Source organism: Leiobunum rupestre, chromosome 4, assembly GCF_980474605.1.
Source record: "Leiobunum rupestre chromosome 4, qqLeiRupe1.1.hap1, whole genome shotgun sequence".
NCBI classification, from domain to species: Eukaryota; Metazoa; Arthropoda; class Arachnida; order Opiliones; family Sclerosomatidae; genus Leiobunum; species Leiobunum rupestre.
The window spans coordinates 36,844,490-36,863,499 of NC_143387.1; the positions used below are offsets into that span (position 1 = coordinate 36,844,490).

At 38.5% G+C, this 19,010-nt stretch overlaps 3 protein-coding genes across 5 annotated transcripts in view; 2 read left to right on the forward strand and 1 right to left on the reverse strand.

Annotated features, from left to right (window-relative positions):
- Positions 1–7,815: 7,815 nt before the first annotated feature.
- Positions 7,816–10,283, forward strand: LOC149947626 (lysosomal Pro-X carboxypeptidase). Of its 2 annotated transcripts, none has more exons than XM_090173387.1 (11): positions 7,816–7,962; positions 8,043–8,180; positions 8,250–8,351; positions 8,426–8,607; positions 8,686–8,843; positions 8,905–9,074; positions 9,154–9,318; positions 9,403–9,417; positions 9,489–9,596; positions 9,803–9,917; positions 9,982–10,148. In XM_090173387.1, the coding sequence occupies exons 1-11, from the start codon at positions 7,861–7,863 to the stop codon at positions 10,020–10,022; spliced, it is 1,296 nt and encodes a 431-aa protein (XP_090029513.1). In that variant the 5' UTR covers positions 7,816–7,860; the 3' UTR covers positions 10,023–10,148. The 2 variants fall into 2 exon arrangements, with proteins under 2 accessions (XP_090029513.1, XP_090029512.1); XM_090173386.1 differs by having other exon boundaries at positions 7,822–7,962; positions 9,853–9,917; positions 9,982–10,283.
- A 535-nt stretch (positions 10,284–10,818) lies between these two features.
- LOC149947627 (sodium channel modifier 1-like) lies at positions 10,819–15,665 on the reverse strand. Its single transcript, XM_090173388.1, has 8 exons — positions 15,543–15,665; positions 14,229–14,290; positions 14,088–14,158; positions 13,405–13,493; positions 12,095–12,171; positions 11,869–11,956; positions 11,215–11,509; positions 10,819–10,980 (listed from the first exon to the last, which is right to left on the reverse strand). The coding sequence occupies exons 2-8, from the start codon at positions 14,277–14,279 to the stop codon at positions 10,878–10,880; spliced, it is 774 nt and encodes a 257-aa protein (XP_090029514.1). The 5' UTR covers positions 14,280–14,290; positions 15,543–15,665; the 3' UTR covers positions 10,819–10,877.
- LOC149947628 (uncharacterized) overlaps positions 14,655–19,010 on the forward strand; it is a 73,057-nt gene continuing 68,701 nt past the window's right edge. Inside the window, exon 1 of one of the 2 annotated variants that reach the window (XM_090173367.1) lies at positions 14,655–15,015. The gene's annotated coding sequence lies outside the window, so the exon portion shown is untranslated. The remainder of the gene's footprint in view (positions 15,016–19,010) is intronic. The other variant, XM_090173382.1, reaches the window with a different exon arrangement.

A 19,010-nucleotide genomic window follows, 5' to 3' on the forward strand; every position in this document is an offset into this window, starting at 1 on the left:
TACTGTTATTCGAACCGTAGGTGGCTTAGTTTCTTCAGCTAAAATCATAAACTAAGCTAATACCCAAAGGCACCATCTTAGGGCCAAGTCAGCTAGCGACTTTTCACGAATTTAAATTAGTTGGAATTTGTGAATCACGAATTTAGTTTCGACTCGGAAGCTTCCAATGTGTAGTTTTTCCAGTTGATACAGAAATTATCAGCGAAATTGATCTTCCTAGAATTACACTAGCTGAAGAGACGCCAATTGTTATTAACTCTCCATACTGAAAACTGTAAGTGATGGCTTATTTATGTTAATTTGAGCAGTTACGGGGCGGGAAAAAGGCTCAGTTTGCGGGCCTCTTTCGCCGTTTAACTCGCGAGAACTCTTTTTGGGGAGCGTGGTCAAAGTCACCAAACCGAGTGGAACAACGTTTCGCGTCACCTTTGAATCAGCGGCGAGATGTACGCTAGGACTAGGGACGCACGCTGACGGCGGCCAACTTCTCACGGTGTGCGGGGGAATCCGTGTTGACACAACACGGGGTGGCCGCAAAGCCAACAGAATGCGCGCCTCACAATGGTCCGGGAGTCCGACCCGTTGTTGACTTTCAAAAAATTCAGGTCTTCGTTTTGAAACGGGGCTTTTATTTCGTTTGACGCGTTGGCCTTCGTAATGATCTCCCACTTTTAAAGGCGTAATTCGCTTTCGGGAGCAGATATCAACTGTTCGGGGTCCTCCTTGATTTATGATCTTAAAGGGACGGCGGACGTTCGTTTGGTTTCACACGCGATTTTCTCATTTTTCATTTCGAATGTCCCAATTGCGGACAGATATTGACACGAGTGCCAAAACCGCGGACGCCGAAATATCATTTTACTACCCATACTGTCATTACAATCGTTAGAATGAGATTCCAAGAATGATTTTAAATAAAAAGAGACCTTTGATTTTATACACCGCGCGAGACAGCGCGTGTAATAAATGAAAATAAATTCGCGTGCGCCATCTCGTTCTCATATCACGTATTATCTAAAAATATTTCAAGAAGCTCATTTACTCCGAGTCTATACACTCTTTTACGAAGTCGGCCATTTCATTACAGGCCTAATTTAAAATAGTACAGGCAAGGGCGCCTGCACGTGCTCATCAGCTCGAGACGTCGCGTGCACTTGACCGCGTGAAGCGGCCTTGCATGCACTATTTGAAATCAGACCTGTAATAAAATGGCAGCTCTCACAAATAAGGATATAAAAGAGTGTATACAGCTGTTAGAAATTAGAGAGGTTAAGCAAGACGCTCTAGAAGTTTGAACGACAACGTCGGGAGTATCTATACTCGTACGTGAAATTAAATTCTTTCAAATCAGTTAAGCCGACTTTCACTTTAACTGCTAAAGAAAACATAATGAATTAAGACATTTTAGAAATATTTGCTGTACCCGGGTAGATGACGAAAATAAGAAAGTGTTTAACCAATACTGAAACTATGAGCATTGTCTAAAGATAATCATTGGCTTCATGTACCCTGCTTTACTTTAAATGTGTCTCCTATTTCGCCTATAATATACAAGTCTTAGAAGCATTTCAATTTAAACCAGTATTTACGATCGCTTAAACGCGCGTTACTAGAAAAGGAACAACCTATCATAATTATCTCTCGATTTGTTGAGCAGGAAATTTGTAATATTCAATATTTTTATTTAAACGCTATAGATATTATATATATATGTCACAGCGGCGTAGCAACCAGGGGGACCAGAGGACAGCTCTTTGTTAAAATGTTCCAAACATTTTGATATAACGAGTATTTCACCGAATTTAGATTCTCGTTGCGTTAATAATTACGGCCGCGATGCCAACTCGAAACAAATTTTATTTAAGACCTCTATAGAAGGCATTTCTAAGTAGGACTGATTTATAGCTCGAGCATGTACCGGAAAATAATGAACGTATTTTTGAAATCTCTCGGCGTTATAGAAACGCGATCTGCATCTAATCCGCGACAAATTGGAAACTGTCCCAACGGCGGGTCGCGAGTGTCTTGTTTACATTGTAATAAGAAAATTTCTGGGAAATGGGTCTCCCGCAAATTCGTCGTCGGAGAGCGCGGAAAGGGGGCCGCGACGTCAGCGAGCCGCCTCTCGTATATCATTAAAATTTTCCCCGCCGACGATTCTAATGAGGATCGAGCTCGACTCAACAGTCATAACGGAATCGGAGAGATATCCCTCCTTTAATCAGATTAACGCACGCTTCGACTCGTATCCGACGTTAGTAGCGCGATTTGACTCTCATCATGAACGGATTAAGAACGGAGAACGCAGCGGGCCTGAAACAGATCGGATTGAGCCGATGCGAGAACTTATTGGATGCGGCCTGAAGCGTACTCGCCAAATCGGAAACACTAACAGTTGGGCCCAACCTCGCCTGGCAGCGGCTGCCGTAGCCGCCGCGCTCGGTTTGGGCCCGGCCCGTTCGCGCCAACCGACGTCGGACGCGCCTCTAACTGTCCCGTTTCGGGGGCCCGACTTCGAAGCGGATTAAGTTGAGGGCTAAGTTTGGATTTGTAAGCCGATGTTGATGGTCAAAAATGGTCGTTAATTTTCCTTCTTCTTTTTAACGGGTGCAACGCGGGGTGTCTCGCCACGCGTCGTTCATTTCAAACTTGATTTATTTCCTACCTATTAGCGGCACGGACTCTAAACCGAATCGCATTGTTAAGATACTGGTCTCGGTTTAAACCGTTAAATTTCCCGGGCCTTTTCTGAGAGAAGGATTCTTAAGATTACGCTGATAATTGGGTTATTTCCAAAAATAGGCGCAGGGCCTTCTTTTTTCGAAATATGTTTGTTTAAATGAAAATTGCGTTTTTCGACATCGTAATTTAACACATTTTTAAACCGATACCGATTTTAAGGATGAACCGATACGTATACCGAATTGTAAAATACATTTAAAATCTATTATCAAACGATTTTTTAAAAGAGTAGATCAGATACCTATAGGTCTGATTATATAATTATTTGTAAAGGGCGACCAAAGGTGGAGGCATTTGACTACTAAATTAAAAATTGTTAAAAAGGGCCGCAATTCTATATGCTTAGATAAAATTATTAAAGAAAATGATAAAACTTCGTTAAATTTGCATATATATTTACAATTAAAATTAAGACACTAAGCCTAGGCCTTTTTAATTGTAAATATATATGCAAATTTAAAGAAGTTTTATCATTTTATTTAATAATTTTACTAAAATTAATCCAAATCTGGGAGCTCACTAGTCAATTTTACTAGTGAAAAATGTACCTAAATAATCATATTTAATGGCGAATATAGCTTATCATAAATTCATCATTCATCAATTCCATTTTATTTTAAAAAAATGTGATCGGCCAAAGTCACGTAACTCGAGTGATAATGAATTCCTATTTCAATTCTGACGGGTAAAGCAAAATTTTGCTTGTTCTTCTTGTTTTTTAACCCCCATTTTTACCCCCACTAGTCAGTGACTACTGAAATAAATTAAGGTAGGAGGCTCACTAGTCAGGCTGACTATTAAAAGAAAAGATCCTTTATGTCCAACCCTGTCCGAGGCTTTTAGCGCCATCTATCAGCTTTTTTGAGAAAATCAGGTAAAATGCGATATTTCCAAAAAAATTGCGATATTAGTAACGATACTGATTTCATATCGGTTGGTGGCCATCACTACTTTCTTCCAAACTAAAATACGAAATAATTTCTGATACTTATCGCTCGAACGTCACTACTCTAAACCGTTATAAGCAACGAAAAATGTGAAAAATTTATTATTTAAAACAGTTATTGGCGAGAGTTTTGGCCGAAGATCGAGACAAAATATTCAATATGCGTGAAGAAGGCTCTTTTAATACGGTGGTTCGGCGCCCTCTCCATAATACGAGACTATCTCGAGCACCCTCGAAAAGCGGCGACAGGCGCGGGACCCAGAACCCTCGTATTACGGGCGCACGTGCCCGCGTTCATAAAAGTATCGCTTTCCCAGGACTGAGAACCCCCCAAACTATAGTTTATTTCTCAGTGGCGACCCTCCCCGCCTTCTTCTTCTTCTTCGAGGAGAGGCGCGGGGTGGCCGGCGTTGGGTGGCTGGCGGGGCTCGAGCCCGCTGATCCCTTATTCCGTTTTATCAAGCCTCCCCCTGGAAGCCCCCGTGTTGTGCCTGCTACCCGTTAGTACAATTACGAAATGCCTCGTCTAATTTGGGCTGTCACAAACCGAGGCCCAGTTTATTAAATACCGGAGCTCGTTAAGCAGGGAATCCCGCCGACAGGGGCCAACGTCGTTTGAGCTTTTGGCTTTTCAGATATGCGACACCGAGGCCTGATATACGAGCTGGCTCCGTTCGAATTACGCCCAACCAGATACGCTACGGACGCCCTAAATAAACTTCAATTAAGATACGTTGAGTCGCTCTGTACTTCCTCGTCGGCGCGCTATTTACTACTTTAAATAAAATACAATTTTGACCATTAATTTTAGTAATGAAATAAAATTATTCGGGAATATTTAATATTTATAATGGAATAGAAATAAACACTTATTTTCAAATCATAATAGCGCCCTTCCTAGCGTAAAATGTTCAGTGGCGGCGCTAGGGGTAGGCCAGGTAGGCCACTGCCTACCTTAAAATTTTGATAGGACCCAAAATCACCCTATAAGGGGCCCCAAATTCATCTAGAAAGGGTCTCAAAATTGTGCCAAGATATAAAATTATTTATAAATAACAATGAAACAAATGTCGATAATGTATTTAGAAATTTTTTAGGTATATCTCCTAGTAAATAAAACCAGTTCTGTTATATTTGGACTCGTTTTACTGTTGTTAGAACTTTTTTGTTCGTCATGTACATCACTACTTTATTTTATTGAAGCATTTCGTTGAGAAAAGGGGGGTCCCGGGTCGGGGGCTCATTTATTTGGTTTGCCTACCCTCGCGAAAATTCCTGGCGCCGCCACTGAAAATGTTGCCGAAAATATTCAGTTTCCATCGATAAATTGGTTGTTTAAATTTTCGCGTCAACTGGAGCCTCTCGTTCTGGGCTTAGTCGAAAAGCTTTCGCTGAGAGTGCGAACGGAAAGCGAACCTCCAATCTGTTATACATGTTTTTATATTCTATACTCAAGATGGGAATATATAGGCTGTAGAATGTACGTTGAACCCAAATGCGGCTTCCCAGACAGACAGAATCCGGTATCAGTCGGGGGTATCTCTGAGAAGGATAGGCTTTCGGCTATCGGTATCACGGCCTTAAAGCGGAAGCGGGATAGAAGGTACGGGTGCCGTTTGGTAGCGCTGTCGGAGTCCGTCTGCCAACCGGAAGAAACGGCATTGCCTATAATCGCCACCATAAACGAAAGGACGTGAAACAGTTGTAATATGAAATGTCAAGCTCATAGCTGTCCTTAATTGACAAGAATGTCGCCCGAGTCGGCCGACGAAAGTTTCCGCCTCCGTCACAAACCATCCACGCTCGTCCGCCCGCGGACATGGAAGCCCATTCGCGGCTTAATTATGCGCCCTCGCCGGATGAATTCCCCGTTTTCACCACCTTCGCCGACGTTTTAGGCCAAAACTATGACGGAGCAAAAGTACATTCGAAGGACCAATACTAGGCGCGAAGAGCTGACCCAGCCCGCGGAATTCCTCCATTTCCCCGGCGCGATTGGATCCCGCTTTCGCTAATTGACTGCTTGAAATTTATTGAGACGAGCCGCGACTATTCAGATTTAATTCCGCATTAATGAATACCGGGACCCATTAAAGGTTCCTTAATTATTTTTAATCCAATGCGCCGTCGAGGAATTTAATTATTTGGGGGGTTCGCGCCGCTGTGACCGAATGGCGCGTTCCGGATGCACTCCGCTCCCCGTGACGTGTCCCCAATATTTCCGATTTAAAGAGCGGGCTGAAAGATACGCCGTTTTATTAATGTCCTTAACCTTGATGGATGAAAATAGATTGCCATTTTTTTATCTTAAGTTTATAGATAAGCAAATGTAAAGAGCCTTCGTTGATCGGTAGAGTGAGGAAAATCAAAGACACCGTAGTAAAACATTTCTACTAACGAGGAGACTACCCGAGGTGATTATCACCGATTTTGTTGAAACTAGGTGGGTATGTAGACCTTATGGTAACATGAAATTTCACCAAGGGAAAAGTTGCAATGGGCATTAGTTTTGCCATGGCAACCGAAAATGTTTTTGACAACACAGTATGTATATTATGGCTTCAAAAGTCACTTGATGACTTAGGCCTAAGGTGGTGCCTTGGGTATTAGCCTAGCTGATTATTATTATTATTATTATTATTTTATCATTTAAAATAACATGGGAATCTGAGCACTTGTGTGAAAAATTTAAAAAAAATTTTAAATTTGAAAACCAAAATAAAAAATAGATCACAATTGACAAATAGAATGAATTTTATGATATTTTGATGAATTTTGGTCAATTTGATCAAAATATGTAAAAATTTATCAGATTGTTATTTTCAATGGGAAAATATACATACTGTGTTGTCAAAAACATTTTCAGTTGCCATGGCTAAACTAATGCCCATTGCAACTTTTCCCTTGGTGAAATTTCATGTTACCATACATACCCTACGAGTTTCAACAAAATCGGTGATAATCACCTCGGGTAGTCTCCTCGTAAGTTACTTTAACCTCACGCCATGAAATTAACAACAAAACCACCATTTTACATTCTTTAATCCGAGGGGTCGGACACTTGCCATTATTTTGTACGGGATTTCGGGATTTCGTAGAGATTTTGCGATTTTATCATTACTTTTTGAAGTGATTTTGGGATTTCAATGTTAATTTACCATAGAGAGAGTTAAAAGATTTGGCGATTTTAGACAAAGTGTACGGGATTTTGGTAAATGTCCGACCCCTCGCTTTAATCTCCTAGAAGTGTATTCGTGACACATAATGTATAGTTTCCAACAGAACGTCTATGATTTCACATTTACACCTAAAAAACTCATTTTTCTATTTAGACCAAACATTTATCTCTAGTGCTTAAAATAGTGTTGGTTACAAACGATTTTACCAACTATTTTAAACTCAGTTATACGAGTGTAAATTCTAAAATAAAACTTTTCTATTGAGAGAAGGCAATTACAGTTTAGACCATTTTCAAATAATATAAAAACCAGGAACTAAACTCCATTTAATAAAACCAAGGTAAATTCTTTATTATGAAATATGTATGAAAAATAAACTTCAATTTAGTAAGCAGAGTCTTAAAATATATAAGACACAATCAATAACGAGAGCCCACGCAACTTGGCAGTAAAAGTTTGTTTCGCGTCACGAAAGATATTTCGACGGATAACATATTCATCGACAATTGTCATTGTATCGTAGCCCTGAGCCCTTCACCTGGTTTATAAGTGGCTGTCAATTTCTTTATTTCGTCGATTACCATCCTTTAAATCGTTAACAGATTCTGTAATTAAATTTTTTCGTTTGATAGTTTTTTTGACTTAATTATCGACAAAATTTCATTGAAAGATAAAAAATCCGGTTTCGGACCACAGTGACTGTTCTTCCACCAATCTATTTATTTTAAATCTCAAAAGTTTCAAAATGAGCGTGCGTTATCTGCGAAATTGTTCTTAGTTTGCATTATCGAACTAAATTTAGGCTCTCTGTTTTGCAAATCGTCCGCAACTCGTAACGGCGTCTAATCGGATCATGGCTCCGTTTCTTCTTGATTAGATTTTACTATCGAACAATGGCATGTTTTTTTCCAGAACTTCCCAATATTCAGATAAAATATGAAGAGTCTAGCACTCAGTAACAGTTGACGAATTTATTCTGTCTGCCGCAACGAAATGAGTAGGTCCACGATGTTGATTGCCGCGTGTTTTAGCTTTTTCTTGGGCGTACAGTCCGTACAAGGGTACAATTACGAGACCAAATACTTTAGACAAAAGGTTCATAATGCGAATTTAACTCTATAACGCGACATCTTTTGGAGTCATGATAATAAAATTCGAAACGTTATTTGAAATAGGTCGACCATTTCAGCTATAGTAATCCGGATACCTACATGGAACGGTATCTTATTTCCACCGACGACTGGGTAAAAGGGGGACCTATCTTCTTCTACGCCGGAAACGAAGGCGACATCTTGATGTTCGCTAATAATACGGTATATTACCCGAAATGGCCATTGCTTTCTACGGCTAGTTCTCTGAAACTGTTCGCGCGACTTTTGCAGGGTCTGATGTGGGATTGGGCTCCCGAGTTCCGAGCCATGATCGTTTTCGCCGAGCATCGTTATTACGGCGTATCGCAGCCGTACGGCAAAAGATCGTACGATGTAGGAATTGTTCAACCCTTTTAAAATTATGTTCTACACACTCTTTTGAAATAATGAAAAATGTCATTTCGTAGAGTCCAACGCAATTAGGATACCTTTCGACGGAGCAAGCGCTCGCCGACTTTTCAGTGTTGATCGACTACTTGAAACAGACCATCGATGGCGCTGAGAAAAGCCCCGTTATCGTCTTCGGCGGTTCGTACGGTGGGATGTTGGCCGCCTGGTTCCGGATGAAGTACCCCCATATTGTCGACGGGTGGGTTTCAATTTGATACTTTTTGACGAGTCACCTTGTTTAGATTTGTTATCTAACGCGTCGATTGCATCTTAATAGGGCGTTGGCCGCGAGCGCACCCATCCTGCAGTTCACGGGTGTTACCCCGTGCTACGTATTTTCGCGAATCGCCACGAAAGCGTATAGCAAGGAAAGTAAAGAATGCCCCAATGTCATTAGAAAATCTTGGGCCATCATTCGAAACATCAGCAAAACTGGTAAGTTTCACTTTCGAAATATAGTACATTAAATATTTGAACGCGGATTTCATTCCAATAGATTCTGGACTCAAATTCTTATCAAAAACCTTTGGTCTGTGTGAACCTTTGAGAGCGGACACAGTCGATAGTTTTGTTAACTTTTTGTCGGAAACATGGACAAACGCTGCTATGACAAATTACCCATATCCATCTTCATTTTTAATGCCGGTCCCGGCAAACCCGGTTAAAGTGAGTGTTAAAATCGACTTTCAAACTGTTCCACTCTATGTCCGTGATAAGTATAAGGCGTTACTTATTGGTCACATAGGAAATTTGTAAGAAACTACCAGATTCCAACAAGCCTGACATGGCTTTACTGGTGGATATTTTCCGTGGAGCCTCCGTATTTCAAAACTACTCGGGCCAAGTATCTTGCTTTAATCTTTCGGTGACAGGTGGCTCCGACCTCGGGGATGTTGGCTGGGACTTTCAAGTAGGACAAACTTACTCGTTTACTTTTATTTAATTTTGTTTCGGTTTTCCGATTGTTATAATAACCAAGCGTTTTTCGCACTAGACATGTACAGAAATGGTAAGCGAGAAAATGAGTGTTTTATCTGAGAAATTGTACTTGAGTTTGGTAATTATTATTATTAAATTTAGGTAATGCCTATGTGCAACGATAACGTCAATGATATGTACGAAGCTAGTTCGTGGGACTTCAACGCTTTCAAGGCGAACTGTCAAAAGAAATGGGGTGTAACTCCTCAGGTAAAAAAGCGTTTTTTGGGATACTATCCGTGTTGTCACCTCTTCTGTCTCTTTTTGTTTCCAAGTAACGCAAGCTCGTAAATATAGGCCTACATTAATTGGTATAATATCAATTTTTTCATTTAGATAATATTGGTTGAAATTACGTTTCTAATTATAATTGTTTACATTTCCATTAAATGGAAATAATTCCACCCGTTCCATAGAAATTTCCCCGTAAAATAAATATCCGGAAATTTCCCATTCCAACCCACAGGAAGAAAAAGCAGTTCAGATGTTTGGTGGTGTACACATCAATGCCTCTAGCAACATTATTTTTAGGTACGCGGACACTGCCGCTTTGATTGTCGTACGGGCATTTTTAAACGTATCTTCTTATTTTCAGCAATGGTCTGTTGGATCCTTGGTCTGGAGGTGGAGTTCTGAAATCGCTGTCGGACTCGTTAGTCGCCATTCTAATCCCCGAAGGCGCGCACCATTTGGACTTGCGCTCGCCCAATCCCGCTGATCCCATTTCCGTCATTAACGCCAGGAAACTGGAAAAACAGCTAATCACAAAATGGATCGCCGATGCGAAATCCTATAATAACAAACGCCAATAACGAAGTTATATCTAAAAATACTTACTGCAGAATGAAATGTAAAAGCCGCGTTGTTGTCATTAAAGTGCGTGATGAAAATGATAAATATTATATATATTGCTTTTACTCATTCCGATGAAAACTGGGATTTGCGCATTTAAGTGCAAGTTTATGAAATGTTGAACGTGGTTTAAAGAGAGTGGATTGGAACTAAAATTTAAATATCTCGAGAGTATTTATCAGTCCTACGTTTAAATCCAACGAAATTCTTTCAAATTTGAACTAAATTTGAACTTTTATCAGAAGTTAATGAATTTACTTCAGTTGATATTTTGTTATAATGATGACTCTACAGATTCTGTTTTAACCCAAAAACATTTTATCGCGAGCGTTGAAATTTCGTTTAAGGAACTTAATAATAATCGCTTAATCTGTATTAGAACTATAGTAAAAATACAACATTTTCAAGATAAATTTAAATTTCCTAACTCTTTAGAGATATTTTCAAATTCCCTGACCTGTGACAATCCTGGTCTATAGGGCGATCACAAAATAACCGGGTTTTTATCCCGGACCTCACTGTTACCTTCTTAATAATCGGGTATTCATTGTTTATAATCAAGACATAGTGAAGGAATTAATTTAAGGAAAATATTTTATTGGACACAAATGTCTTAGGATCAAGTGTAATGTATGTTCATCACGTGAAATGCGAGTCGTCTGGTACTTCTTCGTCGGTATCAAATTCCGCGTCTTCGTCCTTGATCCACTGACCCGTCGTCCAATCTTTCTTCCACCCTGATCTGAAAAGTGGCATTTATAAGTCGTAATTATGGAAAGGTTACATCGGTGCTTTGAGTATTAAAATTTCCTGGTCAGTGGCGTACCGAGGCTGCGTAGTGCCAGCGAAAAACACGAATTGCGCCCCTTTTTAATGGTGATAAGTTTTGAAAAAATATAGTCAAACAGTTTGTGACGCTCGGTTCAAGTGGCAACGGGCCAGTCATCGATAAGCCTCTGGTTCTGGTTCAACCTACTGCCTTAATCGGCCATAGTAATCTCCTCTCGCTTTATCATCTTCATTTCGAGTTTCTAAACGAGGTTTGTTGTCAATCGGGCAGAATTGCGTTGTGTCTTGAACCCTTGATAGAGAAGCGACAGCGGGAATTGACGGATAGCTCTTCTTGCATTTGGCGGCCACTTCAATAAAATTCTTAGTTCTTCGACTACTCTTCAGGTAGTGTTTGACTACGTTTCGCGCTACACCGGACGAGTCGCGAGCAGGTTGAGATTCTGTACGCCCAGACGTATTTTCTGTTTTAGCTATGGTTTCTAAATAAGAATAACTTTTTAAAAATTTAAATTTTTATGTAAATTAAATGTTTTCCAAACAACGTAATTTTCAGTCGATGAGAAAATCTCAATCCATTCAAATGAAGCATGGATAAAATTGATTATGTTCTAAGTGGGGTCTAAAGAAAATTTTAGAGCCTTGAACTGTGGCTAAGCTTGCCACCGGTAAGGTACGGGTTACTTCAAACCCGACTCAACCCGACGACTAGCCTATCCGTGACTTTCAAGGGACTGTTATGAAAAGTGAAACTTTCTGCACGCTATCGAACTCCTTATCAGTTTGGGAAAAAAGAGTTTGAATCTAGTAACCGAAAACTCGATTCTCTTAAACAACGTACTTTCATCACGTATGTCTATCACGTGTTTTCTACTACAGCTATTGTAAGGTTTCAGCTTTCGCAAAGTGTTCGTAGCGCCCAAAACTTTCTGTAACGAAATATAAAAGTTTATGGTAGAAAATCAGTGAAATAGAAACAAAACAGACCTAAAATCCTACAAGAAATTGTTCACGATAAACTAATATCAGAAACAAATCTTTCATTAAAAACAAGCACTTGAACATACTTTCGCAACTATCGTAGAATCAGCTCTCTTCGCGGCAGGTTCTAAGTTCTTCAGCTTTACTAAATGACGTGCAAAAACTGAAAACAAAGAGGAATTGACTGTAATTTTAATATATTAGTCGATCCGCTTCGCCTGCCCCAAGCTGCCCTTGTCTACACCATTTACCAACTTCTTCCATAGCCTGTTGAGCAAATGTTGCGATCGAAATTAGCTCAAAACTGCACTGGGGAATCCGAATCGAGTTGAATTGTTTAAATTAAAAATTACGAAAGCTTATATCAAATATCAGTTTGCTAATTTTAGTGATTTCTAGATTTTTATCTGCAAATCTAAATAAAAATACTTCTAGTTTCTTCATAGGGCGATGCGTAGCCATCGACGTCGATTGCACCAGGTTTTGCATTATATAAATGTTTGGTTGCCTTATTGGAAATTTCAGTTGTTTAACTAATGGGTAAGTTACGTTTACGATCACTTATTACGTTAGGGTAAAAACCAGACTGATAACTAACTAGTATTATCATAATTCTACAATTTTTTTTAATATTTGAAACCATTAGTAGCTTGCTCGTGAGTATGGCTTTTGTTCGTTGCCATGGTAACGCGTATAGGTCAGCCATAAGACACCCATAGCGGTCACGTGATTATTTCGAAGGATAGTGTGGCGTTTGGCCAAATGATCGGTGACGTTAAATGAATGTCATGGCAGCCGTTTCAAGGCGGGGCTTAGTTATGACGTATGCCTACGACGCTACGAGCAAGCACTCAATATTCCAGACTTATCGAATTATCTGTCCTTATCCTGTTGCCGGTGGCTACGCATACTTTTTACCTCTCCGAGGGGACTTTGTACCCTAGGAGGGGTTATACAACCACCGTGTCTGTCTGTGGGTCTGTCTGTCAGGCATTTTCGGGGTAAAGGGTAATCACTGCGTACGCAGTTTCTTAGAATCAGGGAAAAGGTTTTTCCAAAAGCGCCCTCTTTTTGTCATTGGGTGTAGTATAATTTTTTAATCGGCCGGGATTTGAACCCGAGCCCTCTTGAACGACAGGTGAGCGTTCTACCGCAGAACCACGGATACAGTTACGCTTCACTGATAATTAAAAACTCTTCCGAGGAGAGGTATATTTTGGCTTGCCAACTTGTCATTTTATCAGTCGGTACTTCACTGACCCGCATTTATGGCACGAGGGCAATTTTCCACAATTGTGTAATTTGTTTTTATAGGCTGAAAGATTTTTTTATCGAGACTCGATTTCATCCGCCTACACAATGGGGGGTAGGTCTGCCTGTATTTTAACTTTCTTACATTGCGCGTGTTTTTTCCCTCGACGGTGATTTGTTAGCATTTCAATGGTGTCGAAAACTGGCTTGTATGAACAAATACTGCAAGCGTATCTGAAAACAAAAACAATATTAAATGAAATTAACATAAAATAATTCATTGTATCGCAAAATTATTTTTGACTTCTACCAGAACTTTCTCATAACGCTCTGGTTTGACAGGAAAAGTAATAGGAGTTTAAATAAAACATCTTCAAGGAAATCGCCAAGAATTAATATATCCGAGAGCCAGGACCTGCAAGTTACTGTTTATATAATGCTTGTTGTAAGAATGGAAGTTTCTCACCTGTAAACAAAACGTTGTGTTTTTGCCAAGCCTTAATATGTCAGTAAAAGCTACTTGGTTAAATTAAAGGAAACACTTGTTGCATACCGTACAGGTGAAAAGTTTCCATTATTTCAACAAGCACTATATAAAAAGTAACTTGCAGGTGCTGTCTCTCGGATATATTACTCCTTGGCTATTTCCAAGATGTTTTATTGAAGCGCCCAATGGAAAATATTTTTGAAGAGAAACCATTTTTTGGTAGATTAAGGGGAGGGACTTGTTAGTGACGTAATTGCCTACAGAATATTACGTATTATCATATCCTGTTTACAAGCACATACTTTCACATTTTATTAAGAATGCTTTTTTAAATAACTTACTTTCCATTACTGAGTAGTTTGGCTTCGCCGACTGGAATGTGATCAATCAAGAGATCGCTGATTCTTCGTTTCTGTGTGGAGTGTAGATACACAGGTGTCAATAAATGTTCGCCTACTGTATTATAAAAGAAAATAAATTACTTGTAAGTCTCGTAACAGAGATTTATCGTCGCCATCTCGTTTGAAAGACATTGCTAAAATCCCTCGAACATAAACAAACCGAGGTTTACTACCAAGGCTTGAGAATAAATATAATAAATATTTTATCTCGAAGCAACTACTGCTATCTATATTTCAAATTTTGCTTAAAGAAATTACAAAATTCGTTAGAAATAAATCTTAATTTAATAAAATTATTTATTATCAACAATATTATTTTTATAATTATATAATAATAATCTCGTGACAATATTAATTATTATTAATAATAATAGTATAGGTAGTCACAACTAGATGGCGTTAAAGTAGTTATCGTTCACAGCTACGAATAGATACGAAACGAATTCGCTCACTCTCGGTTAGGTATAAAAATCCTTGGAGCGCATTCATTTCCGAGCCCGGTATATTCGACACTCCCCTATCCGACTTCATTCGCTTTGCATTGTTGGCCAAGCGCTGCCGTTTTCGCGGGCCAATTTTTTTTACGTCCGCGAAAGTAAGGGGGATAATCTAAACATATTTTTATTTCGCGTTTTCGACCGGCTAGCGTCAAAATAGATAGATACACCGAAAGTATCTGTCATTTTAAACTTAAAACCATTGACTTGTAGGTATTGTGTGATTCTTCGAACAAAGAGTGAAGTTGTCGCTTCGAGTGCTCGGAGCATTTCCGCCAAGGCCCGACCGTCAACGAACCAAACCACGTTTGAACCACGTTTTAAAGACAGTTCTTAACAAAAGCCGCACCGAACCCCAACTGATAAAAATCGTAAGTCAATATTTTTCGTAAAAATTTCATTTTAAAAGCCTGATAATTTATTTAAAACGAGATATTTACCAAATTCAATATTGGAAATAATAGTGGCAATTTTTGTACGCTCAGCGCCACCGAGCGACGTTTCGCGCTTGTCATTCTGCAGTGTGTATGTCAATGCTACATGTCGACCCTGGTCTACTGACGGATCATTACAATGATATTTTAAAGCAATTTTTAACACGTCGCTAAATTATAATATCGTATCGTATCTAGTCGGCCTAGATATAATGTACATTTACTGTTTTGGGGGTGATTATCTTATTGAGACAATAATATCAAAGTCACTTGGAAATAAATTATAGGGTGGAACACCCAGAATTAGTCAGAATTTCCGATTTAAAATATAACCTTGTAATTTAACTGTCGTTCCCCCGGGGATTATTTGTCGTTATTACGTTACATACCCGCAGGCGACTTATGTATAAAAATCCCAGATTTAAATAAAACTGGCTTTCTTAAGCCATGCAAATTAGGCTTACCTAGAAATTATCGCCAAATATATTAGACGTAATATTTTTTCGCTCGTAACTTCAGCCAAGAAACTCTGGTGGCTTTTATTGACTCTTACAAACCAGTTCAAGGAAAAATGTGGAGAAAAAAATTAACTTTTCACTTTTTATAACGTACATCATGTAGAAGTACTTTTGGTATTCTTATTATCGGTGACGTACTGCGCCAAACTTCGAAGGCCTAAAAAAGTATACCTTAAAGAAAATATTATTTTTTTCTCTGTAGAAAATTAAAAGGGTCCCTTATAAGTTAAGGCCAAAATCGTGAATACTTTTTATTTGAGAAACTAAACGTACCCTTTCCAAGTTCACACGCAACTGCGATTGTAAAGAAAAGGATAAAATGTAATTGTCGCCCCTATAACTTCCAAACACGATTCGTCGTTCCTTTTACAGCGCCTTAAATCTAACCCATTTACTTTGAAAAACTAGCTTCAAATTCGAGTTCATGCTACAGTGAGAAAATAAATGAATAGTGTCGACGGAAGATATTATTTTCATTCGCTTTAAAAACAATGTTTTCATTCCCCTCATACTTAAATTAATTAAATGATAGGAGTGAAAATTTTCCTAATTAATTTCACTCCAGAGCTGGATCGACATACTTGCTTAAAATAAAGCACGCGACTTAGTTTGAAATTTATAATTTTTTAAAATTTTTTTTATCTAAAATCTATCGTAAGCCTATCTTATTCAACAGTGATATTGAAATAAATTTGGAAGATAAATTTTGGCTACACCGCTGTTTAAATAATTAAGCTATTGATTAAGAAAACAAACTTTAAAAAAATAATTACTTTGATTTATACTCTAATATCGAAAATTTTGAAAGAAATCTATTTCTTAATTTAATGTTAAATTGCGGATAAAATATCCGTACACAAATTCTCCAACTTCATATAGAAATATTTCGCGTGTAAAAAAATATCACGATAAATTCAATTTGAATTGAATTTACATAAATTAACGAAATATCCACGGAGAAAGTGTGTCGTTTGAATCAGGATTTAGCGCGGGAATCAGGATGACTAGGATGAACGGAATGTTACGGGTGAACTGACGAACGCTCGGCGCAAACCACTTCTTGAAATATGTAATAACAGTAATATCGTTCTCCCACGCCCTTTTCTCCCCTCCCCATTTCGCGAAGAGCCAAAGCTTTATCTAGAAATTTAATAAGGCTTAATTAAAGACCCCCTAGTTAGGATGGCGTGGGCGACGATTTTTCGAGTTTAATGTATCACGCACCTTCTAGACTCTCGAGTGCCTCGGATCGCGAAGATAGTTTACTGACAGAATCCCCTCGTTAAGGCGCGGGTACCTACGATAAGCATTTAAGTATTATAATTCGTGAATTTGTTCCTCATTTTTTCCTATGCTCTCGACGCCTACTCCAGAAAATAAATTTAAAAGTATTCGTCCGTGAATGGAAGTTTGTTACACACCGATTTTGTTCAAACTCGGGGGATTGGTAGACCTTCATGTAACTTGAAAAATCCTAAAGGGATTTTACCAGGGGCTGATCACTCCGCGTAGTCGGTGTACAGGGCCGTACCTTTGACTGTACTAATGGGACTACGCGTAATCTTTGAAGTCCCTGCCTTTGGCAGTGGCAATCTATGGGTAATCCGGTGTACAGACTTTCGAAGAGTGGTTAGCCCCTCGGGATTTTATTCATGGACAACGGTTTTGCCATGGCAACGAAAAATTTTTTTGACAACAACAAATGGAAATTTTCCCATTGAAAATAACATGGGATTCCGACCGATTCCTAGAGCCCTGTGAAAAATTTTAACAAATTTAAAAATTTCAAAAATGCCAAAAATAGAAAAAATAGATAAAAATTGCCAAAAAAAACCATCAAAATTGATCAACTTTTGATCAATTTGAGGTCAAAATCCCATGTTATTTTCAATGGGAAAATTTTATATTTTGCGTTGTCAAAAACATTTTTCGTTGCCATGGCAAAACGGTTGCCCATTGAATAAATTCCCTTTAGGATCTTTCATGATACACGAAGGTCTACCAATCCCCCGAGTTTAATGTATAAAATAGTTTCCGTAACAATTTAAATGCGAAGCGAACCTAATATCAAGACCAATTTGAAGTTAATTTAAGGTTAATTTTAATTTCAGTTATTGATACGAGAAAAGTAACCATAAATTTGACATGAAAAATAATCGATACATTTTTAAAAATTAATCTGACTTCAAACAAATTAATTGTTTCAAATTAAAGTAAATTCCAATCCTTGGTTTTAAAATAATCGATACACTTAAGAAAATTAATCTTGACTTTAAACAAATTAATTGTTTCAAATTAAAGTAAATTCCAATTCTTGGTTTTAAAATGATCGATACATTTTGGAAAATTAGTCGGACTTTAAACAAATTAATTGTTTAAATTTAAAGTAAATTCCAATCCTTGGTTTTAAAATAATCGATACACTTAAGAAAATTAATCTTGACTTTAAACAAATTAATTGTTTCAAATTAAAGTAAATTCCAATTCTTGGTTTTAAAATGATCGATACATTTTGGAAAATTAGTCGGACTTTAAACAAATTAATTGTTTAAATTTAAAGTAAATGCCAATTCTTGGTTTTAAAATAATGGATACACTTGGGAAAATTAATCTGACTTTAAACAAATTGTTTAAAATTAAAGTAAATGCCGATCGTTGGTTTTAAAATAATCGATACACTTTTGAAAATTAACCTGACTTTAAACAAATTGTTGAAAATTAAAGTAAATACCAATTCTTGGTTTTAAAATAATGGATACACTTGGGAAAATTAATCATTCATTTAACGTAGATGATGTTGATGTGTTAAATAACGTTACATTAAATAAATTTCTTAGCTACATTTATACATTTATTCTTTACACAAAACTGCTGGCGCTTCGAATTAGCCCCCAAATTGCGCCTTCAAGAAGTTATACAACGAAAGCCACGAAATTTATTCAGCAAAATCGCCCCCTTCCTTTAAATCGAGCTTTATATAGATGAGAAATCCCTCATCGTTTCGGTCTCTAAATATCGCCGAAACCACGCGAGGAAAGGTCACGAAGGTCAAATCTCGACGGAATGCTACTTTTAAGAATGGGGTCCCTCCAAATTCGGGGTGACACCGATATTATTTCGCCCGAGTTGCCAGTTCTCGCGCGCTCGTAGTACGGCGCGTCAAACGAGCCTGGCAGCGCGTCCGAAGCCGGCGCCTTTTGAACTCGCAACCCTGATTCGGGGTTGTCGCGAGCTGGAAGATATTTACGCCATCCATTCGAAGAATGTCGCGCGGGGCTTTCGATGCCTATCACCACTTGGCGGGGGCTCGCGGAAGGCTGGGGCCCTTGTTAGGATGCGCGGTCCGGAGGGGGGCCCAGATTAAAAATATATTTCCAGGCTTTTTCGCGACCGAGAGATTCGAACCGCGGGTTT

Coding starts and splice junctions, on each gene's coding strand:
- LOC149947626 (XM_090173386.1), top strand. CDS start 7,861: ATGAGTAGGTCCACGATGTTGATTGCCGCGTGTTTTAGCTTTTTCTTG. Junction 7,963..8,042: donor CCAAATACTTTAGACAAAAG/GTTCATAATGCG, acceptor TATTTGAAATAG/GTCGACCATTTCAGCTATAG. Junction 8,352..8,425: donor ACGGCAAAAGATCGTACGAT/GTAGGAATTGTT, acceptor GTCATTTCGTAG/AGTCCAACGCAATTAGGATA.
- LOC149947627 (XM_090173388.1), bottom strand. CDS start 14,279: ATGTCTTTCAAACGAGATGGCGACGATAAATCTCTGTTACGAGACTTA. Junction 12,172..13,404: donor AGGGAAAAAACACGCGCAAT/GTAAGAAAGTTA, acceptor CTTTGTTTTCAG/TTTTTGCACGTCATTTAGTA. Junction 10,981..11,214: donor TACTATGGCCGATTAAGGCA/GTAGGTTGAACC, acceptor GCCACTTTTCAG/ATCAGGGTGGAAGAAAGATT.